Source organism: Gordionus sp. m RMFG-2023, chromosome 1 (genome assembly GCF_954871325.1).
Source record: "Gordionus sp. m RMFG-2023 chromosome 1, tfGorSpeb1-WG-v2, whole genome shotgun sequence".
Classification (NCBI taxonomy): Eukaryota; Metazoa; Nematomorpha; class Gordioida; order Chordodea; family Parachordodidae; genus Gordionus; species Gordionus sp. m RMFG-2023.
The window spans coordinates 2,873,835-2,899,922 of NC_088775.1; the positions used below are offsets into that span (position 1 = coordinate 2,873,835).

Sequence of the window (26,088 nt, forward strand, 5' to 3'; positions counted from 1 at the left end):
ACGCCCTATCTTTCATATTCATATTTCCATTTGTTTTCTTCATTTTGTTTATTGGACAGGTATCCTTAGCACCCGGCTGTCCAGGCCTGTCTGTGACCGGGGTGTCATCTCTAAGCTTCGAAATTCATCATACCATATGTCTTTACACATCAGTCATCGAAGAAAAACTTGAAAGTTTTTATGGTTCTTACCAGGATTGAACCTGCGTCCTTGTTCATACTCGTGTTTCCAAGCGTACATCTTACCCATTAGGCCACCCCGGCGATATTTATGTTTTTATAACCTACAAATAACCGGGTTACCTATTCTCTTAGTGGCGCTATTTAAAAATTTTGACATATTTAAGTCTTATACTTGCTCTTACAATACTTAGAGAAAAGTAGTGTCTCCCTTACCTTTCTCTTCTATAATTATATAATTCTTAGGTTGTAAATCTTAAAAAAGTGTATTTTTATTTTAAAAAAAAGAGTTACTTTAGAAGTAACTAGAGTTTGATTTTTTATGGTACGCACCTTTACATAACCAATTATAATATTTATAAGGGTATCGTTATTATGAGTTTAATGTCGTATTTCAATGATAAAATAAAATAAACAAAAAACGTAATAAAATTTTCACTATTGTTTATAATTGATATCCATGACTTGCTCAATTTTCTAAAAAATTTTTAAAAAAAGGGGGATTAATTACAATTTTACACAAAAATTTATATATATATATAATATAGTAGTATAACAAAGACAAAAAAAACTAAGGATTATTTGATTTGGAGTGTTGTTAAACGGCAACATAATATTTTATTAGGAAAAATGGTTATGCAAGCCTTAAGATTTTGCTCATAGCACAAAGGTTTGAACATCTATTAACGAAATCTCGAGGCTTAAACAATATTTTTCTGACTAAAATATTGAGTGTTTTTAAAAAATAAGCTTAAATCGAGCCGTTTAACAACACTAATATATAATGGGAGGAATAATTGTAATGAAAATGTATCATGATACCAATTTTTTAAGGTACAGATTGGGTGATTGTAAAAAAAACAACTATATTTAGTATAATAAATATCTTTAACCACCCCGCAAAAACTAAATTATTACGTATAAAAGAAGGGGACAAAAAAAAATTTAGCTACAAAAAAAACAGAAAAATAATTCAATACTGAATGAAATACGAGTAAAATATTACCAAAAATTGATAATAATTTTATAGTCCGTAAATAAAAGTGGTGTGCGATTTATGGAATAAAATATAAAATTATTTTAATTTATAATTATTGATGCGAAATATTTTTTTAAAAAAAGAATAATATTTGATTTTTAATAAGAGATTTGACGATGTGCGCGTAATAAGATGGGAACAGAGAGGATAGATGGATTAAAATATATTTGTAATCAACTATATCCAAGTGATAAACTATACCGGATATACAAAAGAAAAAACCGCGAGTTAATTCGCTCGGTTAGCCATCATTTTGGGTAGGGTGTGTACGATTCCGCCAGGTCCCGCTAACGAGGTTTTGCCCATGAGGTCGATGTCTATTAGCCGAGCGGCTTGACGACCCTCGTTGATGGCCCAAACCACGAGAGATTGACCTCTTCTGCAATCTGTAAAAAAAAATAAGATTAATTTTAGAATTGTAACCGATTTTTAGTTCAGTTTCTAAACTCCGACATCTTGAAGAAGAATATTTCGTAATGTATCAATGACATATAATAATACCTAGACTGACGATGCATGCATTCATTAAAAGTGTGCATCGCAAATCAGCTGGAGACGCCATCTTGGTTACACTAATCATTATTAAAATTTTAAACGAGAGCCTAATTTATTCCTATATCCTGATGCGAACTTTATTAAAGAATTACCGGATCATCGAGATAATAAGGAAGCCAAGTTATCAATTTAATGGTAGTTTTTAACATGGGATATATGGGTTACCAAAATGGCGGGTCCAGCTGATTTGTATTCAAACGACGTTTTCGAATGCATTATTATGAATGCATCGTCAGTTCTAGGTATTATAATGTCAATTGCATCATATTAACGCAAACATTCAACAGACATATTTTATAAAATATTTTAGAGTAATATTGATTTATTATTTGCGTATTATTCAAATAATAAAATTTATTTAAATAAAAAAAAATTTATATTGAAATAATTAAATTGACAGAATTATAACGAATAATTTATAAATAAAAATATTGTCATAAAAACGAGAGGCATATTGAATTAATCAATAGCAAATTAGAGCAAGATTAAAATCAAAGATTTTTTTTGAATAAATTCAGGGATTAAATCAATTTTTATTTCTTTTTTTTATATTTTTAGAATAATATCGAATAAAGATTTATATCTAAACATAAAAAGCCCACTGAATATGTTTATAATATTATTATTCAAATTATTTTATATATATATTATTTATTTATTTTTTTGGAGGGGGGAGTTGATTTATTTACATGATTTAAAAAAGGTTTATTTTTTTTATTTTTTTAAAAATATTTTAACAAAAAAAAAAGAGAAAAAAAAAATAACGACTATTTTTTAGAAATTTTATTAGCGTAAAAAAAAAATTCTTTTCGCGAAACAAAATTAAATAATTTTTTTTTAAAAAAAAGAAAAGAAATTCGTTTGTAAAATAAAGAGAATTCGAAATTTCAAAAGTATCTTTTACCACGAAAAAAATAAATTACTTTTTCAACAATTAAATACCCCCCTTTTTTTTGTAGCAAGAAGAAAGTTCTCTAAAAATTCAAAATTATTAAGCGAATATTTTTTAAAATAAAGACAAATATAAACCTCCGGCGGCGTATATCTTGGGGTTAGCGGTGCAGTACTTCTTGCGAGGGGTGGCTATGTTACCTCGAAGGTCGGTCTCCAGCTCGAAAAACTCCAACAATTTCTTTTCGGGCCCCAAAAAGCCCAGCGCCAGCAAAATCAGGTCGGCTTCATAAGTTTTTTCGCTTCCCGGCTTTTCCTTCATGCACCATACCCCGGTCGGGGTCTTTTCCCATTCGATGAGAGCCGTTTTTATGCCGCCGATATGACCGGGGTTAGTTTGCGATTCTACGAATTCCTAAAAAAATCGATTGAGTAAAGGTTCGTAATTATGTGTAAATGTATGTTATCCCTTACTTTGCTCATGATACAAAACACCCGAGGATCCTTGTCCTGTTTGTAAAGGCTCTCTTCGTGCCCGTAATCGACCTTGAACACTTTGGGCCATTCGGGCCAGGGATTGGAAGGCGCCCTATTTTGAGGAGGTTCCGGCAAAATTTCGAAGGTCACCACGCTTTTGGCGCTCTTAATTGGAGAACAAATTTTTTTTAAAAAAAAATATAGTTTATAATTAATATGGAAATTCTGAGTAACTCACAAATGCAAGATGAAAACCCTAAGAGACCCAATGGTTTGTAAATGAAGATCGGCCTAGTCTAAGATGGACCGAACATTTACTAATTATCGTTATTTATTTTATATAATAAAGTTATAAAATAATTAATGGGATCCAACCTATGACTAGACGATGCAGGGTACATTTTGATAACCCATATCGTTAGTAAGAATTTCAAACGAGAGGCCAATTTATTCCTATGTCTGACGCAAACTTTATTAAAGAATTGCCTGATAATCGAGATAATATAAGTAAGTTATCAATTTAATAGTAGTTTTTAACGTGACAATAATTACTATATTGGGTCACAAAAATGACGAGTCCATTTGCATTCATTATTATGAATGCGTCGTCAGTCTAGGTATTATTATATGTCATTGGACCCAACTTGATAGGCGATGATTATATTAAAATCGGTTTTCTGGTGGATAGGAACTTTGACCATTCTCAAGGTAGTACATACAAAAAAACTATTTTCTATCTTTACTTTCATCGAAGTAAAAAAAATTGAAATAAAATTGCACCCTATATATTTTTTATTTTTTGTGCTAAGATTTTGTGACAAACCAATCTGAGAGAAGTGGCTATGCAATCGACTCCAGTGTCGCCGCCGCCAATGACTATAATGTTTTTGCCTTGAACCATTAATTTTCCGCTTTGGGACAATTGGCAATCTTCTACGGTAATGACGTTGTTGTTGGAATGTTTGGCGATCCGTTTCTGCCAACCTTCCAAGAATTCCATAGCAAAATGGATGCCTTGGAGGTTGCGCCCTGAATGTGAAAAAAAAAATTAGATATTAATTACATAATATTATTCTTTTTTTTATCGATTAAATATGTTGTGGAATAATTTCCTAAGGTTTTTTTTAATGGTGTTAGCATACGCGCATGCGTAGTATGAAATATTTAAATGATATAAGGTGGTCAATCGATTTTAAACGAATCACAAAAAAAATCTATTGGCAATTTATGCCCGACTTAAAATTCCTTCTTTTTAAAAAAAGATTTAAAAACAATTCCTCGCATCTTTAAAAAATGATTGGTTTAAAATCGATTTCGCGTTACTAAATCATTGGCCACCTTTTATCGTTTAAATATTTCGCACTACGCATGCGCGTATAATTTACTCGATGACGAACAATTTCAGAAATCAAGAAGGAACTAGGAATCGTTCTAGTTACGAGCTAGATAAAATTTATCAAGTGATCAAGTTACCTGGTATAGGCAAATCCCTGGGTTGGGTTGACCCCACGGCTAGTAAAACGGCGTGATGGGCCTTCAAAAACTCGGTTGACTTTGGAAGGTCGGCTCCACCCATTCCGATAGGCTGGTTGACTTTGAAAGTGACGCCCTCATTGGCCAGGAGGTCTATTCTCCTCTGCAGCACGTTCTTGCCTAACTTCATCGACGGTATCCCGTAACGCAAAAGACCGCCGACGGAATCGTTACGCTCGTATACTGTGACGTAATGGCCGGCCTTTTTTTAAAAAAAAAAAAATTAAATTTTATTAAATTCCTAAAAATAAGAACTTTGCCCCCTCCTTGCAACTTGGTTCCTGTCAAGATCAAATTTTAAGGCTCGGCCGGTTTTCTTAAATCATAGCGCTTAACTCGGTCCACTCCAGACCGGATTCCGGGTTCTTGGCCAATTTTTTGACCGTTACTCATTATTCAATTTAGAATAAACTATAAAAATTAGTCTTTAAATCTTATATACTTTCACAATTTTTTCAAAGATAGTTAATTTACTTTCTCCTGAATGACACCATTTTTATTTTATTAATAAAACAAAGCTACATATAGACCCAAAACCTTGTTGAGTTGGGCAGCGGCGGCCAGAGCCGCCGGTCCTCCGCCCACGATCGCTATAAGCTTACCAGTGCGAACGGCGGGTAGCGTAACGGTGATCCAACCCTGCGAAAAGGCGTGATCTATGATGGCGCATTCGATGTTTTTGATATTTACCGGTGGTTCATTTATGCCCAGCACACAGGCACCCTTATAGAATTGATCAAGTATAAAATACAGAGGATTAATTTCTTCCAAAATAAGTTTAGTTATATAACAACTTCTTAAGGAAATAAATAAAATTTTTAAAGGTTGGCCTAAGTGGTAACCTACCTTTACCGAAAAATCTTCAAAATGGCCAAAGTTAATAATAAACAAACCCTTGAGAAAAATAAGATCCAAAATACCCTTCCAAAACTTATTAGAAAACAAAAAATGGAAGGTTGAACAAGTTGGTACTAACCTTATTTATCTAAGAATCCCAAAATGACCAAAAATATAAATAACAACCTTAGAAGATTAAGTTTTATAATAAAACCATTGACATAATAATAATACCTAGACTGACGATGCATCCAAAAAACAGCTGGAGACGCCATTTTGGTTACCCGTATCATTGTTAAAAAAAATTTAAAAGAGAGGGCCAATTTATTCCTATATCTGACGCAAACTTTAACTAAAGAATTGCCTGATCATCGAGATAATAAGTAAGCAAGTTTATCAATTTAATAGTAGTTTTTAACCGTGAGAATAATTATTACATGGGTTACCAAAATGGCGGGTCCAGCTGATTCGCATTCAACGACGCTTTCAAATGAATTATGAATGAATTCATCGTCGGTCTACGTATTATAATAATACGTCATTGAATAAACCTTAGAACTTTTAGAAAATTAAGTAAGAAAAAATGACAGTTTTGAATATAATTATACTTCGCATGGGGCGGGACATACTCTGCCAGTGAATTCGGGAAAATTGTTCGTTTGCAACAACGTTTCGAGAGCCTCCCTCCAATTGTTTTTGAAGACCAGGTCGTTCCATTTCGGGATAATGTTACCGAGCGGGCAGCCACTGTTGGATTGACAAAATGGCACGCCGCAATCCATGCATCTATCATTATCATTATATATATATAAAAAATTATAATCGGGGTTTGATAAATCACCAAAAAAAAAGTTTTGGGGAATTTTAGGTAAGATTTGATCCCCAAAATCCTGTCTGATCATTCTCATTTTTCTTCTTCTCATTTTTGAAAACGTAACTTTCCAGTGGCGAAAAGGGTATATATTAATTTTTTTAACCTGGCAGCCTGGACTCTCAGTGTTTCCTTGACTTTTTTGTGGTCGTAAATTTCGCCCCAATCCTTCATCCTATCTTGCACGGGTCTGTACGGATTTTTGTGACGTTTGTATTTCACGAAACCTCTTAATATCATCGTAGATGACGGAGGAAGGGGGGGGGGGTTAACAAAAAAAATTTGAATATTAACAATTTTGCGGTAATTAATATTTAATTTTATTCAAATGGAAAAAAAATTATTTTATTTCTGAATAAGCCTTTTTAACCGGAGATGGGTAGATAAACCTAAACTCATGAGTGACGCAAAATCGCACCGTCGGCTCGAACGGAACGATTTTGTGTCGCTACATATGTATCGGCCGGTAGCGATGAATTTTTTTAAGAAAAATATTACGACTACACCATAAGGTTTATTTGAATGCCTAAATATTTTTAATTTTAAATAATATAAACACCACCAAAAAAACGATATTAATTTGATGAGAAAGCTGTTTTAAATTTCTTTTCCCTATAACTTCTTTACTCTTAAAAATTTTGTTAGCGGAAATTAACTTTCTTACTAAGAAATAGACTTACAAGAAAATAAATTAATCATGGCCTAAATTAAAAAATATTTATTTTGGAATGAAGAATGTGATAAAAATCAAAATTTTCAAATAAGGCAGTAAGTTTCTTTGGATTATAAACATCTTTCTCTTTCTTTCTTTCAAGGAATGATGCACCTACTTAGCAACTTTACAATCTTGAAAAAAAAATAAGGTTTAAATATGTAAATGTTGATCCACTACAAGGCATCGCAATTTGCCCGCTCATAAATTATATACCTAGTTTTGTCCAAGACCTCGGGTTTTGTCGTGTGACCATTCGAGTCCCCGTTCGCCAAAACCAATTTCTCGGGAACATCCTTCTTTTCAATGGCGACTCCCACATGAGTTTTACCTTTGATCGATTCGGCAAATGCAAAAAAAAATATAGAAGATTTTATTAGGTATTATGTGCATCGAATTTATTTTAAAAAAATATAGGTATTCGGACTCGAGCCGTGTAGCTTTAATTTATACCCGGTTTCCGCCCTAACTGCTGATTTCTTGACATTAAGATATATTTGAAATATCGTTTTTTTTGGAGGACGGGGGAGAAAGACCGAATCAAAAAGCTAGATTAAGAATGAAAAAAATATGATCATTGCTGGGATTCGAACCCAGGATGGGTGAGGGGTAGGAGGAATTATACTTGAATCGAATCAAATATTCTCACCATTTATGGGCGGCTTATTCATTTTAGCGAACAACTTGAAGTAGTGTCGTTAAAAGGCCCGATCCGATTAATATTATAACCAAAATAACATTATGTGGGCCTAAAGATTTTGCTCATAACATGGCAGAAAATGCTTGGGACATCTATTTTGCCAAATCTCGATTGCTTACATAATATTATTTTAGCTGTAATCTTAAAATGAACCCCAAGTCGGGCTTTTTGACAACACTAACTTTGAAGTATGTTGACTTAAGCTGGCTGTAACAACTGCTAACACTTGGAGTTTCCAAGAGTTTCGTAAGGGTGTAAAGAATTTCAGTATTTTAGGCTTCCTCTTTGAAGACCTTTGGCAGGATTACATTCTTAAAAATATATTCCCATTATAGTCACTATTTATACATTTGGAAATATTGTTTATAATGACGTATTGTACTCATTATTTTTTTTGAAAGGTAGGTGGAGGGAGCGTGGGGATTGTAGGATAATTCGCGAAAATTGGTTAAATTTGCTATGGGAATAATTCCCGCTTCCACCCCTCTACGATTTAACGCCAATGAGCAATCAAGCCAAAATCCTTTATTTATCATAATAAATCTCCATTAAAATTAAGAAGGTAAAAAAAAACACATGGGCGAGCTCTTAAGGGGAGAATAGGCATATAAGCACAATGCTGGTTTCGGTGATCCATTGATCTATAGGGAATGCGCATGCGTATCAAATTTTTTATATTTGTTAGAAAAGTATCTTGGGTATGTGTTATCATATAATATAAGAATCGAATAGTATAAAATATTGTAGCGTTGATTTGACGATTCCAATATTGTAGACAGTAAACAAGTAACGAAAATAGAAACAACTCATTTATTTATTTATTTTTTACCGTTCATAATCGGGGACCGTTTAAGCTCCCTGTAAGCAGCCGAATCCTGAGTACCATTCTCGTCGGGATGAACGCTTCCGTTGGGAAATACCAGGGCCGAATCTTCGATGTCCTCCACCCCGATTCCTATCTCGTCCTCGTAGGGATCGTCCAGTTTGTTCTCCAGGAGACTTTCTTGCTTGTAGAGTTTCAGTTCTGGTTTTGAAGAGATGTTTGTATATTAAATAAGATTAAACTGTTGCGTTTCTTTACTAAAAAAAAATTACTACTTAATTATGTTACATCCTCTCATTACAGAATACCAGATAACTGTTAATAATTATTGATTACTGGGATAATTAGCAATGATGATTATCAGGTGTCAATATTTTTATTCAGTTTTTAGAATTCATTTATGATATGTCCTTTTCAGGGACATAAGTTTTTTTATAACCATAATACCTTTTTCGATACTAATCAAGAGCGTTGTTAAAGTACCCTAGTTGCCAATTGTTTTTGTATAATATAAAGTAATGAGTAATGTAGATAATTTATAAAGTAAACTTAAAACTGTAACTAATTTAATTTTAAAAATAACCGGAAGGAACAGTGTAACTTGTTACATTTCATAAGCAATTTTTATCAACACTACGCATAATTAGATTGAAAAGGGGTATTTTGTCTCCGAAAAAAAAAGGAATACATATATGGCACGATGAATTTAATAATTCAAGTTTAATTTCTTGAAAGGATGAATGACAGATCCGTTCGAGCCAATCCCGTGTCCGACCGAGAACTTTTTATATATAAAAAAATACCAAGCTCCTCAATGAATCAGCTGATTAGTTTCGGATCTTCCGGGTAACCCTTCCAAATGAGACCGTTTATTTTATTTATTTTTTTAAATCACAAAACAAAAATGTACCTTTCAAGATATCTTGTTGAGATTTCCCCGCCTTTTCGAGCGCGTTCTTCTGATTTATCTCCTCTAGGGCTGTCCTGTAATCTTTGGGAAACACCTTTATAAAACAAAAATGTCCGTATTGATAATAAAGTATGGAATTATGATATTTTATCCTAAATATGAGAATGATTGGATAATCTAGGCTGAAAAGATTTATTCTTTGAATGACAGCTGTGGACTAAGCCGCACCGTTTCGATCGCCGGCGGGTTTTTTACTGTACTTAACCGCTAGTACGAGCTTAGGGTAAAGGTGATTAGACGGTTATGGTTTACATATATAAAATAATCCGGCCCGAAGCCCGGCCCAGGATCGAACCGTAAAAAAAAAAATTTTAAGGTGCCAGACCAGAGTTTTGAAAAAATGTTTTTTTTTTATTAAAGCTGATAATTGGGCAAATTTATGTCGTTTTCTCTCCATTGGTGTTGTTAAACGGCTCGTTTTGAGCCTATTTTTAAAAACGGCTAACCCTTTAAGACCAAAAAAAAATTGCTTATGCTCCCACTTTTCGTTAATAGATGTCCAGACTTTTGTACCCTCTATGAGCAAAATCTTCAGGCTTGCCAAATATTTTTTCTGGCATAAAATACTGAGTTAGCCGCTTTTAATCATCGGCTCAAAATGAGCCGTTAACAACGCTAAAGTCGAATTTTTAAATATAAATAAAACTTCAGTGTGAAAAAAACCTTGAAAAAATGGGCGGCCGAAGCGGGCCAACCTTCCAATATTTCCCGCGCGATTTCTGATCCGGTTTTTTCTATAAAGTCCCCCAGAATGTCCCGCAAAAACTTCAAATCCTCGCTGTGATCGTCGGAGCTAAATTTGGCATCATTCGCGGTAGAATCGCCGTAAATAGATTCCAAGTCGATCATCGCCATATTGCACCTAGCGGGAAACCTGCGACGGGTAGGATCGTAAACGTAAGCTATGCCGCCCGACATTCCGGCCGCGAAATTTCTACCCGGAATCCCTAAAATGACCGCTTTTCCACCTTTTAAAAATTAAAAAAATCATTTGACGTTATCTTAGCGATTGTGAAAAAAATATATATATATGAGATAACCTATAGTATTACAGACTATATAATCATAGTCTGGACTAAATAGATATAGTGATAGATCCGAAATTTTAGAATTAATATTTTAAAAAAAACGGTAAACTGGGATTCCTAGTGGATTAAATGGCATTATAATACTTATCAAGGACTGAATAACAATTCATTCATTAAAATCAGAGACCAGCATTTTTTTAAATTTACCCAGACCGGGCCTAAAAAATTTTTTAAAAAAAATATCCGGGCCGGGCCTATTTAAAAATTAAATATTTGAAATCGCCATTATTAGCTCTAAAAATCAAAAAAAAAAACCTGGCCAGGCAGGAAAATTTTTTTTTAAAAAAAAGGCGGGCCGTACAATTGGTACCTCTGCAGATCTCTGATTAAAATACATCCTTTTTCGTTGGATACATATCAGCTGGTAATGCCATTTTGATTTCTCATATATTTTTTTATATATAAATATGTGGACTGAATATTCATTCATTAAAATACATCCTGAAGTTTTCTTTGGATACAAATCAGCTGGTAACGCCATTTTGATTTCTCGTATAATATTTTTTTATATAAATATGTAAAATGTTTTGCATTTTCCGTTTAAAAGTTTTCACAGCATTTGAATATAAAATTTATATATGGGAAGCCAAAATGGCGTCACCAGCTGATTTGCATTGCTATCAAAAAAATAATAACGTCAGTCTAAATAGTATTACATATCATTGAGTTGATCACATAATAACGCCATAATTATAGCGAGAGCGATTGGCTCAAGCGTTGTGAAATTTTTTGCTATATAATTTACACAATCAAGCCAACAATATGTACAATTTATAAAAAATATTGAAAGAAATGATGAAATCGTGCGAAAAACTCCATGATGCGATGCGACGATAGATAAATCAGCTTGATTTTGCTAGCGATTAATTTCGCCTCGCTTGAACGTATCGCGCCGCTTACAACAAATGGGGCGCAGAGAAATAAATATTTCTCCCTCATTTTTTTTATATTCTTCTAAATAATATCAAATTAAATTATTTTGACAAATAATTTTTACCGGTCATGTACTCGCACCCGTGATCGCCCACGCCTTCGCAAACGGCAATAGCCCCACTATTCCTAACGCAAAATCTTTCGGCCGCCTGGCCCCTGAAAAATGCTCGCCCGCTGACTGCCCCGTAAAGGCAGGCGTTCCCCACGCAGATGTTTTGGGTGGTATCGAAAGCGAACGTGGCGGGGGAAGGAGGGGGATACACTATTATCTCGCCGCCAGATAAGCCCTGGTAATTGACGTGAAATGGTAAAAGATATACGTCATAAAAAATAAATAAATGGTACCGTACTTTTTTTTAAATATATTTTTAAGGCTTTCCCGTTAAAAGACAGTTGGGATAAACCACTAGAATCGGTTTGTACTGCAAATCTGTACAAACTAAATAATCCAAAACGCGTGTCTTCAAAAACTAGTATTGTTAAACGTGCTTGATTTGGGCTGACAAAAAAAGGGGCTATTACCAATATTTTCGCTAGATCGCCAGTAGGCGCCTAAACCTTTGTGCCATCTAACAAGCAAAATCTTCGGGCCCCGCGTAATATTTTTTTCCGGATAAAATATTTAGTTCGCCATTTTTTAAAAAACTCAAAATCGAGCCGCTAAACAACGCTACCCTAAATTTTTGCCCACGTGATCGGGGGTAACCCGAACATCTAGTTTGGTCCATATTTGCGTATTATCGTAGGGAATTTTGCCCTCGACTTCTCCCTTCCTCTGTTAATAAAACCTTCTCCAGGATTTTTTAAGAATATATTCCGTCGTTAGCAAACTCCTTGCAATATAAATAAAGGGAAAATTTTAAATCGTTAAAACAAATTTTTGAGAACACATAATCTTTCATAAATACGACCACCCTACCCTCTCCTCCTTCAACTATAAATTTTTTTTAAAAACGAAAAGATAGGAATTGGAAGCCTGTCATTAAATAGAATTTATAAAACGTCATTCACATTCAATGACTCGAAGACTTTAAAATCAATAAAACATACATATCTATATATCTATATTATATGAATATTTTTGAAATTTAATCATTTATTCGCTTAAAAAAACAAAAAAGTATAAATTGCAAAGTGGTTTGGGAGGATAAAACAAGCAAACTTTAAACAAAATGGATGGATGAAAAAAAAATGGTGAATAGAAATTATATATTTATATTCATTATAGCTTGTGCGCAACGGCATTAAACGACTCATTTTGATCCTATTTTTAAAAATGGCTAACTCAATATTTTATTAGGAAAAAATATTACGCGAGGCCCGTACATTTTGCTCGTAAGATGGCACAAAGGTTTTGAACATCTATTAAACGAAATCTCGAGGCCTAGATAATATTTTTTTTCTGGCTAAAATAAGGAGTTTAAACTGTATAAAATATATCGAAGAAAAATTTATGCCTTTTATCCTTTACAAGTCCCCAGCAAAAAGAGACATTCTTAAACCCCCTACTGGCTAACTAACACTTCACTTGAAGACACTCCAATCCTCAAATACTTGGGACAAAACTCGGGCCATGAATGGCTTGAAGCTGTCCTTAATGCCAAGAATCTCGGTCTCATGCGAACCCCTGGACAAGTGTACAAAAAAATATCTAATCAAGCGCATTTTACCTTTCCCACGTAGTCGTTCGCGTCACCCTCCAGCCTCAAGGTTAAACCGGGAGCTAAAAAGGCGCCAAAGCTTTGACCGGCGAATCCCGTTAGCTCAACCTTAATTGGATAACTGGGCGGAAGTCCCGATTCTCCGAATCTTTTACTGATCACGTGACTCAATAGGGCGCCGAATGCCCTATCGGTATTGGCTATCTTTAACGTCAAGAGCAGTTGTTTCGATTTAGGCAATTGTTCCACCGATAACGTATGGGTGAGCGAAAGAGGAATGGAGTCCACATGTTCTAGCACTCGTTTCATGACCGTGTTTTCCTTAAATATTTATACAAAAAAAATTGATCTATAATTTACGAAAACTCAAATTATTTTTTTTTAAAAAAAAAATAGTTCGTTTAATTTCGAATATTCTAATTATTCGAAATAATATATGGGTTTTTTTAAAAAAAAATTTATTTAATCGTTTGTCATATCTATTGACAAGCGATCAATCTGGCAGGTGACGTGATTATCAAAGTAGCATCAGCTGATTATAAAGGCTTTTCGTTGGAACCAATGTCTCATAAAGAAGAAACAAAACACTTTGCTTTTAAAAAAAATTGGCTCGTCATCATAAATTAAATTAATATGCATTTTTTTAATTTCGTTAATCACGTGATCCCATGTTAATTATCAATAAATAATGGATTATTAAATAACATTCTTTAAAAAAACTAATTATTCGTAATAAGTCGAGTCGCAATGTTAAATTTTACTATTCGTGCAAAGCGGTTAAACCGATCGATTTTCAAAACCGGCTAACCCGATATTTTAGCCAAAATTAAGGCGCAAGCCTGGAAATTTTGTTCATAAATGGCCAGAACGGTTTGGACATCTATTAAACAAAAATTGCGAGGCTAGCGTAATATTTTTTTGCTAACATATTTGGTTGCCCGTTATTTGAAATGGAGCTGTTCAACAACACTAAGCCAATAGGAATTTGAAAGAAAACGAATAATGCACTATTTGATTGGTTACTCGTTTTTTTTTAAAAAGGCCTAAAACCAATTATTATTCGCGAATTTTTCGATATAACGCGATCATATTAAAACATAATCTAATAACCAATATTTAGTTGAAATAATTTTTTCGTAATAATTTTATAATTCAGAAGCTAATTTTGTTAAATAAGAGTTTATCTTAATAAAGAAAATTAACTTTTTTTCTTATTTTGGAAGTATCGTAAAAAAGAATCGTAGAAAGAATATATAACTTTAGAAGTATCGTATAAAGTATCATAGAAAGAATATATTTTATTCACTTTATTTTAATAAACAATGAATAAATATAATCCAAAATATATATCGAAAAAAATATATATTATAATAAATATTATTTTTCTTTACATATAATAATAATAATTTTTCCCTCAATCAGATGTATACAATCCATCTGATTGACGTTTAACAAAATTAAATGGGAATAGAATATATTTTATTCACTTTATTTTAATAATCCCAAATATAACTTTGGAAGTATCGTAAAAAGTATCATAGAAAGAATATATTTTATTCACTTTATTTTAATAATCCAATGAATAAATATAATCCAAAATATATCGAAAAAAATATATATTATAATAAATATTATTTTTCTTTACATATAATAATAATAATTTTTCCCTCAATCAGATGTATACAATCCATCTGATTGACGTTTAACAAAATTAAATGGGAATAGAATATATTTTATTCACTTTATTTTAATAATCCCAAATATAACTTTGGAAGTATCGTAAAAAGTATCATAGAAAGAATATATTTTATTCACTTTATTTTAATAAACCAATGAATAAATATAATCCAAAATATATATCGAAAAAAATATATATTATAATAAATATTATTTTTCTTTACACATAATAATAACAATTTTTCCACCCAATCAGATGTATGCAATCCATCTGATTGACGTTTAACAAAATTAAATGGGAATATACGTTTTTAATATAACATACTAGGACAACTTATAAATTTCGTTAATCACGTGATCCTAAATAAGCGTGTAATTTGTTCTGCCCCTCGCCACCCGTTTTTATATTTGAAAAAAAAAATTATCTTTAAACATCACAAGGAAAAGCAAAATCATTTTGTAAAGAAAGATCTAACCAATTTGGCATCGAGCCTAAACTCTTGAGCCACGGTTCCGCCCTTATGAAGCGGCAGCATCTTGGGCGGCACGACTTGGTCGAGTATGGCCCTAAGGTTGAGAGAGGCAACCTTTTGGTTTATGGGGTGACGTTTGACGACCAATTTCTCGCTGTGGCCTACCATCTCCTCGAAAGTTCGGAAGCCGAGCTTGGCCATGTATTCCCTGGCCTTGATTGGTTAAAAAAAAACAATAATTTTATGGCATTAAAACTGAAGTTATAAGGATAAATAATTTTTAAAAATAAAATCAACGTTCCTAAAGGAAAAAAAAATGTGATTAAATAATAAACCTCTTCAGCGATCATAAACAAGTAATTGATGACGTATTCGGGTTTTCCGGCGAATTTTTTTCTCAAGTCAGGATCCTGGGTAGCTATTCCGACAGGGCAAGTGTTGAGGTGGCATTTGCGCATCATGGTACACCCCAGGGTGATGAGTGGGGCCGTGCTGAAGGCTACCTCGTCGGCGCCTAGCAACGCCGCCATTACAACATCTCGACCTTTTGGAGAAAAAAAATATTCGCGCAAATGAAGAATACAAGGTATACACCCTTCTAGAAAAAAATATTTAACTGATTGTGTAACAACAAATATTAGACCGCAAAAGGACGTTTAAAGAATGGCCTCGTAAAATAAGTCCTTCTTTTATAAATTTCACCTACAACCCCCCCCCCCCCTCGATCAAATTCCCACCCCTTGTATTTAAAGGATGAACAATGTAAAGTTTGAATAAAAATATAGTATTTTTAAAAACTCAAAATGCAATATTTACCTGTCCTAATTTGACCGTCTGTTTGAAGGATAACTCTGGACCTCAAATTATTGAGCAAGAGGGTCTGGTGGGCTTCAGCCAAGCCCAACTCCCAAGGAAGACCGGCGTGCTTGATACCGGTCCAAGAACTGGCACCGGTGCCCCCGTCGTGACCGGAAATCGTTATGTGTTCCGCTTTGCACTGGTTAGTAAAAAGAATTCATTTTAATAAAACTAAGACGAGAAAATCCCTTCATATATATTCTGTTACTTTTTAAAAAAAATTTGATTGTAAACATTATTATGCGTAAAATACCTTGGCCACTCCAGCCGCCACTACCCCGACCCCGACTTGCGATACCAGTTTAACGCTGATCTTAGCGGAAGGACTAGCCGATTTGAGGTCGTAGATCAGTTCCGCTAAATCTTCGACCGAGTATATATCGTGGTGAGGAGGCGGCGATATGAGACCTACGCCAGGGATGGAATGCCGCGTTCTAGCTATCTCGTGAGTTACCTGTACATTACAATACAAGTGTAATTGGTAACGATTTGCCATTACTAACAAAAATATATAGTAGAATGCGAACTTTATAGCCCGGAAGTTCGCCTCCCTCCCCCGGCTTGGCACCTTGGGCGATTTTGATCTGCAACACGTCCGCGTTAGTTAGATAGGTCGAAGTGACCCCGAACCGTCCAGAGGCGACCTGTTTAATAGATGATCTTTCCAAATTTCCTTTTGAGGATATATTTTTTTTTTAATATTTTTTTATCATAATGATGGGTCTATCTGGTTCCGTAATTGTGGAATCTTTAAGACAACTCACTTCTTATACGTAACTGTTTAATCTCTTTATTATAAAGCTCACAGATCTTTGATTATCTCCTACCGATTATAACCATCATTTTTAGGTCTGGCCCTTCCACCCACCTTACATTTATCACCTATAACTGACGTCTCGTGTAAGGGCGTCATTAAATCAATATCTGCATTTTTGAAGATTTTGAGGGGGGGGGGGCTTCGATGGGCTCCATCTTATAGTAGCCCCCCCCCCCCCTAAATAGGCAATGTGACATTATTATTATTTACGGAATATACAAACTTTATCCTCTGTTTATTATAGGTATGCCATGGAAACAAAAACCAAAAAGAGATTGTAAGGGCAAACGCCTACACTTACCTTGTTCATATCGGGACGGATCCTCCCCACCTTCTCCAGTGTTCGATTTACCCCCCATAGTGTTCATGGCTCGAGCCAGAGTTCGATGGGCTTCGCTGGATATAGAACCTAATGACATTGCGCCAGTGCAAAATCTAGATGGCGGTAATAAATGATGCGAAGCATAAGAGTAAAGAATGTATATCAAAAGATTTGGGGTTCCAATATATCGGCGCAAAGTTGTCCTTTTTCCGAGATTTATAAACCCAAATATTTCGCGTATTTTTCCCCGAATAATTGCGGGACCGGTTAGGACCGCTCCACGGTTAGCCGACCATGTTTTAGCAAAGTTTGGGACCGTGGCAGCGGATCTAAGCTAGCTTTTTATTTAGATTTGTTCCGGAAATCGACTTTGGTGGGGTTACAACTTTGCGCGATATTAATTTTTTTAAAAAAACTTTAACGACAATTTTTAATAGGACAAAAACGCGTAAACGCGTTGGTGTAAATAAGACCTTTTAACGATGCAAGCAGAATCCTCGACCATATCGATATCGATAGAACCCGGTATGACCGACGGGCCGTCATTGTCGTGACCGTTCATTGGCGAGGTACCGTTTATCAATTCGACTGTTGGCGATACAATTTGTACAAATGTTAATTATTCTTTCAAGTCAATCATATTTTCCCTTTCTTTTTATTTCTTAAAAAGACTAAATACAAACATATTTTAACCTGTTCCTTTCAAGGGAACTATCCCCCCAATTTTTGCCGCGTCCATACCTTCCATTTCTTCGAAATCGAACGCCAATTGACCTCTTAAAGTTATTTTGGCGCTGGCCTCTGTGCTAGCCTCGCTGAAAGCGGCGTAAGCAGTAAGATCTCTGGTCTTAGAGGCTCTACATCAACAATAAAATATTTATTTTAATGACAGAGATCGTTAAAATAATTGTCTTAAAGATTATTTACATTTTGCCCTAAGGGTTAAAGATTAAATTACTGAAGTAGTGGGGGCTTCATTTAACGGTGGAAGAGCATCAGTTAACGGGTGAAACAGCTGGGACAGTTGAATCTCTCTTAGTCTAAAACTTTAAAATACTCAAAAATTAAAAGGCACTTTATTCAATAAACAAGACAGACAAATATTTGAAAAAAATAAAACGAAGATAAGCATAAAAATTAGTCCCTTTTAAAACAGTCCAGGCCATTTCATCCCGAACTGATGCTCTTACACAGGTAAATGAAGCCCCGCTACTTCGGAAATAAAGAGGGATAATCCTTTCAAATTAATTAAATACCGGCAAACATATTAATGACATTTGTTCATTTATCTTTTAAGAGTTGTCGTTATTATCGTATTTGCCTTCTATAAAAACTTTCAATCAGACGCTATTAATGAATGAACGCTGATAAAGTTGCAAATGATTCCCGGAAAGGCTAAGATGAAATTGGGGAACGGTCGAATCGAATAATTTTTTTTAAAAAAAATACCTTTGCAGGTTAGCGACGACGGCTGGCGAATTGGAGTGCTTCTCGCCCCCTTCGCGCCAATGGTAAAATCCGGGATCTAGCAACAGCTGATTATCGCAATGCCTCGAGCCCAGCGCCTCGAATTGATGGGCCAGCAGTTCCGAAGCTAGGAGTTGAAAGGTGATCCCTCCCAAACGAGACGGGGTACCTTTGAAACATTTTTCGATTATCGAGGGACCTAGACCCACGGCTTCGAAGATTTGAGCACCCTGTAAATTGATTGACATGTTTAATGAATTATTTTTTAGCATTTGCTCATCCCGAACCCCCTTTTCAAAAGTTGAGGGTTTTCAAGTTATACAAAAAAAAAATTTTTTTTTACAAATTTCTTAAAATAAAATAAATAAAAAGAGATTTTTCCCACGTGATCATTCATTTTCATTGGCCATTTTCAAAATTTTTAGTAAACCTTCATTTTACCTTATTTTTATATCAATTTAAGTAAAAAAAAATACGATTTTTACTAGATATTCAAATTTAAATTTAAAAATACGGGGTAATTATGTTCCTCGAACTGCTTATTACCAGATTTCGCGCGGAAATCTTAAAGAGAAATATTTTGGATGACGTCTTGATTGTTGGATTGAATAAAACATTCAAAAATTAAATTATAAAAATTCTATTTTTTTATTTTGCTTAGTAAATTATGAATTATAAATGGGGTAGGGTAAAGAAAAGAATAAAAATAAATAAATAAAATAAATATTCATCTTAATAATAACGAGTCAATATTGCGTTAACCAAAACCTGAACCCGGATCCTTTCACCTGATTGGAGTATACCAAGATTAACTCCTGAACCTTTCACCTGATTGGAGTATACCAAGATTAACTCCTGAACCTTTCACCTGATTGGAGTATACCAAGATTAACTCCTGATCCTTTCACCTGATTGGAGTATACCAAGATTAACTCCTGAACCTTTCACCTGATTGGAGTATACCAAGATTAACTCCTGATCCTTTCACCTGATTGGAGTATACCAAGATTAACTCCTGAACCTTTCACCTGATTGGAGTATACCAAGATTAACTCCTTCAATTATATTTATTATTCAGTTCAAATCGTATTTAAAAAAGTAGGATACTTATAGTAAGAACATTACTTCTAGAAAAAATCGGAAATATAGAGAGATATTTATATAATATGTATAATCGCTTACCTTGTAGCTGTGGAGCGTAGAGATGCCCATCTTGGCCATTACCTTGCTTATGCCCTTTTCGGCGGCGTCACGAAAGTTTTCGAAAATTCGTCGGTCGTCGTAGAACGACACCTCTTCGTCCGGGGCAAACAACAAGTTCTCGTCCCTCAGTCCAGCCACGAGTTCGTACACGAGGTAAGGGCACACCGCGTCCGCCCCGTAGCCTAGTAAAAGGCATATATGGGCCACTTGTCTGGGGTTTAAAAAAGGGGTAATTAAAATTTAGCGGCAAATATTCACAAACCGTGAAAATCTCCTTATTACTGTCAGCTTAAATCTCCCCTAATTCTGAAGGCTTTCATTTCCAAACCTTATAGCTCCGGTTTCTACTATCAGACCCGTCTTGAGTCTAAGTTTCTTGGAAAGCAAAAAATGGTGCACGGCTCCCAGGGCCATCAAAGCCGGTATGGGCACTCCTTCCGGAACCAATTCGAATCTATCGGATAGCACAACTAGAGAGTAACCGCTTTCGACAGCTATAGCCGCTTCAGTGCAAACCCGGTCAATGCCGGCTTCGAGCCCGTCCACGCCTTGGGATAAGGGGAAGACTAGGTCTATCACCTTAGTCTGAAAAAACGAGAAAGTAAAAGGTGGAGAAAAAAATTAGATAAATAGTTGTCGCAATAACATAGATAACATTATAAGATAGGTGGATCTTTGCCAAATTCTATCATATTACATCGCAATCTGTATCAACTAGTTACATAACTTAACCACTTGGAGAGGTAATAAACCCCTGCTACCCCTCCCCCTCTTCCCCAATCCATCCCTTAAAATAAAGTTCAATATTATACGCATTCGTTATTATCACGTCAGGCCTAATTACACCCCCAAAAAAATTAAATACCTTAAGCCCACGGTAACGAGTGGCTTTAATGACTTCCATGTCGTCGCACGATAAAACTGGTTGTTCCAAGTAAATCCTCGGCTGCTTATATTCGCCTAATTTCGTCGGATATTCTATCGCGCAAAAAAAAAAGAATAATTTTTTTTTGTAGATAAATTCATTTAGGTCACAATCATTTATTCTTTCTTATTAAAAAATTAAACAATTTGTTGGAATCAGAGAAAACCCCGTCATTTATTTATACCCGAGGAAAATATATATGAGTGGAAGGGGGGGAGGTAGAGTTAGTCTAAAGATATTTGGAAGGGGGTAGGATGATCAGTAGGTTTAGGAGCCCTGCCCGATTTAACTAACTACATTATCATAAAAAAATGACGAAGGATAGAAGTATGCGTTCCTTTCTCTTGGCAGCTAAACTATTATAGAATAAAGGTTAAATAAACTGAAGCACATATGTTTTTTCTGTGAAAGAAAAATGTTTAAAAACCGTTAGCGGTGTAAGTCGATAAAGGGTCGGTTGCCGGTCCAACCCAACAACTCAAGCTCATAACGTTCTTCTCCCGAAATGGATCTATGGCCGGGTTGGTGACTTGCGCGAACATCTGCTTGAAATAATCGAAAACCGCGGGGGAGTACTCGGAGAGGCACGCCAGCGGGGTGTCGTTTCCCATCGAACCCAGGGCTTCTTTCCTTTTCGTAGTTTTTTTTTATTAATATTTTCTTATAACTCTCCTTCCATTTTCTTTTCAACTCAAAAGCGGATTCGAAAGCGAATTATGAAAAAATAATTTATTTTAAGTATAGGCTGAGCTGAATTGAGAAGTTTAAGGTCGTGGTGCTGACTACAGGCTGAATTTAAATGTTTAAGGTCGTGTGCCAACTACAGTAAAGGTTTAAGGTCGTGGTGCTAACCACAGGTTGAATTAAGAGGTTTAAGGTCGTGGTGCTGAAGCTGAATTTAAAGGTTTAAGCCCGTGGTTGCTGACTAGTGTTGTTGAACGGTGATTAAGATTTCCAAAATCGTATTATCTAAGCCTCGAGATTTGGTAAATAGAAGTCCAAACCGATGAGCAAAATCTTCTATTCGGGCCGTTTTAAAAAAATTGACAGATATCGAGCCGTTTAACGACACTAACTCTGGAATACAAACTATACCTATTTTTGTTTAACTAGTTAAAAGTAACAATATGGCGTTTTATATTGGAATATAGAATCCATGTGGGATCTCCAAAATGGTTACATATCCAAAACCGCTAAAATTTTGGCGCGAAATGTATTATCGCGAATGTCGATTACCGTGAAATAATATTATAGCGAATGCATTATAGAGAATGCATTAGCGCGAATATTATACCGCGGAAGTGACATCGCGAATGTATTATCTTAAATGAATCACATGAGTTGCAATATCGGGAAATGGAGTTTGATGAAAATTACAACCTTGAAAATTAAGTTAAAGTCGTGCTTGGGTCTAAAAACATTTCTTTTTTTTGAAAATAGAGCTTAAGGGCTTATAATAAAAAAAAGATTCTAGGCAAATTGGCCGATTTATTTCTACCCTACGAATACACTATTACCGAGAAAGACGATAATTTTATTATTCGTGGATGATGTTGGTAAAATTAAACGATTTGATCGTTTAAAATCTAGTTTACATTTTCATACCCAAAGTCCAAAAATTTCGTCTATTAAACTTTCAAAAATACTACAATTAAATTTATGTTATTAATATATTTAAGATAAACTAGCGAAAATTTTTAACGTTCTCGACTGAAAGAAAATCTTGAATTTATCTCCTTTCACGTTGCGATGCGGTTCGCCGATGGTACTTTTAAAATGCGCGCCACCTCTTTTTCATCAACTTTATTACCCTTAACGGGGTAAAAAATAAAAATAAAACGGTTTTCCCCCCTAGTTTACATATTGATGACCGGTAAAAAGGAGTGAGTATTACAAGCGAGTTTTTTTTTGAAATTATTTGATCGTATGTAACTATCTCTCCCGATTTTTAAAGACCAATTTCGAGTTGTCGGCAATCAATGCATTCGAATCGATCTTCGCGTCAACGAAACGAAGAGAATGTTTTATCTCATTTTGGTCAGAGTTTTTTTTGGGGAGAAAAAAATACAAAAAAAGTATTCCCAGAAATATCATCGTGCCACGTAAAAACTAAATCCACAAAATTTTGTTTATATTATTTATTTTTTTAAAAATGATGGTATGTTTGGCTTACGTGCCAGAAACCGACGTAATAAACGTTTTTTTTTCAAACAAATGACATTTTTCGGCCGATTATTGATTATGTGGAAAATACATATATATATATGTATATCATAAAGGAAAATCTTGTGGGAGAGAAAGATTTACCCCGATTCATCCCATTCCCTGGTGGAATAGTTACGATTGCACCCTGAACGGAGAAGGCAATACGAATAATGCCGTAGAAGGATTGCTCCGTAGCTTCGACTCATTACCGACATCTTCTTATCTTCCGACCGAGATGGATATTTATAAATATGTAAGAAAAAAGAAAAATTGATCAAAGATGAACAATTTAAAACGCATCGAATATTTTTATCATTTTTTAAGGACTTAAATAGCAACAGAATTTAACTGAGTTAAAGATTGTTCGACTAACAAGGAGGTGATGATGATGAACGGAGAAGTCGTTACATACGATAGAATAATTTCAAAAAAATTCGCTTGTAATCCTCACTTCGATTTTACCGGTCATCGATATGTAAACTAAGGGTGAAAACCGTCTTATTTTTTACCCCGCGAAGGGTATAAAGTTGATGGAAAAGGGGTGGTGCACATTTTAAAAGTACGGTCGATAAACCGCACCGCACGTGGTCGAGAATATTAAAATTCGCTCGATCATCTTAATATATTATAATATTTTTTTTTTTTAAAAAACTGTTGGTATTTTTAAAAGTCTAATATCGAAAAATTTTTTTACGAAAAACATAAAACTGTATTTTAAACGATCAAATTGTTTAATTTTATCATCTCGCCACAATAATGAAATCCCGTCTTTCTCGGTAATAGCATATTCGTAGGGTGGAAATAATTCGGCGCCGAAAAAGGTTGAGTACGGTGGCGGATGTAGTAGCGTTGTTAAACGGCTCGCTTTGAGCCGATTTTTAAAAACGGCTAACACAATATTTTAACCAGAAAAAATATTGCCCAAGCCTCGAGATTACGATAATATATGTATAAGACCTTCGTTCCTTCTACGAGCAAAATCTTCAGACTTGAGTAATATTTTTCTGGGTGAAATATTGAGTTATCGGTTTTTAAAAATCGACTAAAAACGAGCCGTTTAACAACACTAGGCGGATGATTGTGAGTTTCTTGTACGGTGTATTATCCTCTCAATAAAGCTTGGAGTCAGGATTAGCGTTGTTAAACGGCTCAATTGGAGCTGATTTTTAAAAACGGCTAACTTAATATTTTATCCAGAAAAATAAATTATAAAAAAAAATTGATTTCATGTTTTAAAAAAATGAGGTCATTTTTTGACTTCAAAATGGATTTGTGCCGAATAACCTGAATCTCAGACGACGATACGTTATAAATTAAATATTCATTTACTCATTTGATAACTATTATATCCTCCATATCAATGATTTAAATGGCGAATAACAGGTGATTATGGATTAGAAAGAATCAGCTGAATACGCGAATCGCGACAACAAAATTTTCTTCATTTTTTAAAAAAATGGCGATTTCGTTAAAAGTAAAAAGAAAAAACAGCTGATAATATTTTTTTATTAAAAAAAAAACTTTTGTTTTATCATGGGTAAGACCAGCATATTAACCGTCTCCGCCGTGAAACCAAATATGGGCAAGCGTCTATCGTGCAAAATTCCGTCTCGGGGCATTTTACCGTCATTTCCGGACAAGTCATTGGATGATATCTTTCATGTTTTTTACAGGTGCCAAATAACATGAGAATGATTCAAAATAAATAAACAAAATAGATAGGAAAATTATCAAATATAATAGGGCTGTGCCGATATTAAATTATAGGATCGGAACGATACTTTAAAAACCCGATCCGATATTTTTTGGGGTTATTTTATGATTGTATCAATGACATATAATAATAACTAGACTGGCGAATAATAATTTATTTGAAAGCGTCGTTGAACGCGTCGTTGAAAGCAAATCAGCTGGACCCGCCATTTTGGTAACCCGTATAGTAATTATTCTCATGTTAAAAAAACTACTATTATAATTGATAACTCGCTTCCTCATTATCTCGATGATCGGGCAATTCTTTAATAAAATTTGCGTCGGATATAGGAATCAATTGGCCTCTCGTTCGAAAAATTTTTGAATAATGATTACGGGTAACCAAAATGGCGTCCCCAGCTGTTATTCATTGATGCACACCTTTTAATGAATGCATCGTCAGAAAAATTCGGGTTCTTTTTTATTTTATTTTTTGTTATGTATCTGAAACAAAAGAAAATAAATTTGGTTAATGTGGTGAAAACGGACTAGCTCAGGACTTTCGTCAAAATAAAATTAGCCGAGGTTCGGATATTTTGCTCACAGATGACAGATTGCGTATCCATTTTTAAAAAAAATTTTTGAGGCTTAGATAATGGTATTTTGGCTAGATTATTAAATATCGGCTTCGAGCCGTTCAACAAAACTACTTTCAGCTGTGAACCTCGCCCATATATTGGAATGTAAAAAACCGAAATACACTCAAATCATGTAAAAATGATTATTCGATCCTCTCATGACACTGGTTCGAAGATAGGCGGTAAATATAAGTTTCGGATAGGTTTTTATGGTAATATCGGATCGGATTGGTAAAAAAAAAATTATGGAGCGGCACAGCCCTATAACATATAATGCAACTTTCTATCTTTAATTATATTAAAATTCTCCATATCTTCCTTAAATTTCCTGGTCACAAAAATTAATCCCAACCAAGGTGTAAATTGACCATGAAACCGCTGTTGGCAATAAGCTTGCGGTACATGTCTAAAGATGGGATAATTCTGACAATTATTTTTAAAATTAGGGAATGTCAGTCGCATTCTTGTATTCTTGCTTTCTTTCACTTTCCTTCCTTTTTTTTAATTCCTTCCTTCCTTCTTCCTTCCTTTTCTTTTCTTTC

The 26,088-nt window shown here is 34.5% G+C and overlaps 1 protein-coding gene across 1 annotated transcript in view; it reads right to left on the reverse strand.

The window, feature by feature from the left end:
• Window positions 1-640: 640 nt before the first annotated feature.
• The window catches only part of LOC135922992 (uncharacterized), a 41,159-nt gene continuing 15,711 nt past the window's right edge, over window positions 641-26,088 (reverse strand). Inside the window, exons 12-39 of the mRNA XM_065457567.1 lie at window positions 24,738-24,871; window positions 21,439-21,641; window positions 20,952-21,064; window positions 20,415-20,671; window positions 20,066-20,297; window positions 18,866-19,113; window positions 18,110-18,273; window positions 17,890-18,004; window positions 17,396-17,529; window positions 16,805-16,950; window positions 16,531-16,731; window positions 16,236-16,416; window positions 15,755-15,963; window positions 15,423-15,632; window positions 13,279-13,590; window positions 11,673-11,895; window positions 10,251-10,555; window positions 9,528-9,621; window positions 8,624-8,818; window positions 7,311-7,425; window positions 6,489-6,611; window positions 6,120-6,297; window positions 5,212-5,397; window positions 4,615-4,876; window positions 3,965-4,170; window positions 3,139-3,306; window positions 2,803-3,079; window positions 641-1,604 (exon numbers count right to left, since the gene is read on the reverse strand). Coding sequence (XP_065313639.1) covers window positions 1,447-1,604; window positions 2,803-3,079; window positions 3,139-3,306; window positions 3,965-4,170; window positions 4,615-4,876; window positions 5,212-5,397; window positions 6,120-6,297; window positions 6,489-6,611; window positions 7,311-7,425; window positions 8,624-8,818; window positions 9,528-9,621; window positions 10,251-10,555; window positions 11,673-11,895; window positions 13,279-13,590; window positions 15,423-15,632; window positions 15,755-15,963; window positions 16,236-16,416; window positions 16,531-16,731; window positions 16,805-16,950; window positions 17,396-17,529; window positions 17,890-18,004; window positions 18,110-18,273; window positions 18,866-19,113; window positions 20,066-20,297; window positions 20,415-20,671; window positions 20,952-21,064; window positions 21,439-21,641; window positions 24,738-24,871 — 5,349 coding nt within the window. The 3' untranslated portion in view covers window positions 641-1,446. The remainder of the gene's footprint in view (window positions 1,605-2,802; window positions 3,080-3,138; window positions 3,307-3,964; window positions 4,171-4,614; window positions 4,877-5,211; window positions 5,398-6,119; window positions 6,298-6,488; window positions 6,612-7,310; window positions 7,426-8,623; window positions 8,819-9,527; window positions 9,622-10,250; window positions 10,556-11,672; window positions 11,896-13,278; window positions 13,591-15,422; window positions 15,633-15,754; window positions 15,964-16,235; window positions 16,417-16,530; window positions 16,732-16,804; window positions 16,951-17,395; window positions 17,530-17,889; window positions 18,005-18,109; window positions 18,274-18,865; window positions 19,114-20,065; window positions 20,298-20,414; window positions 20,672-20,951; window positions 21,065-21,438; window positions 21,642-24,737; window positions 24,872-26,088) is intronic.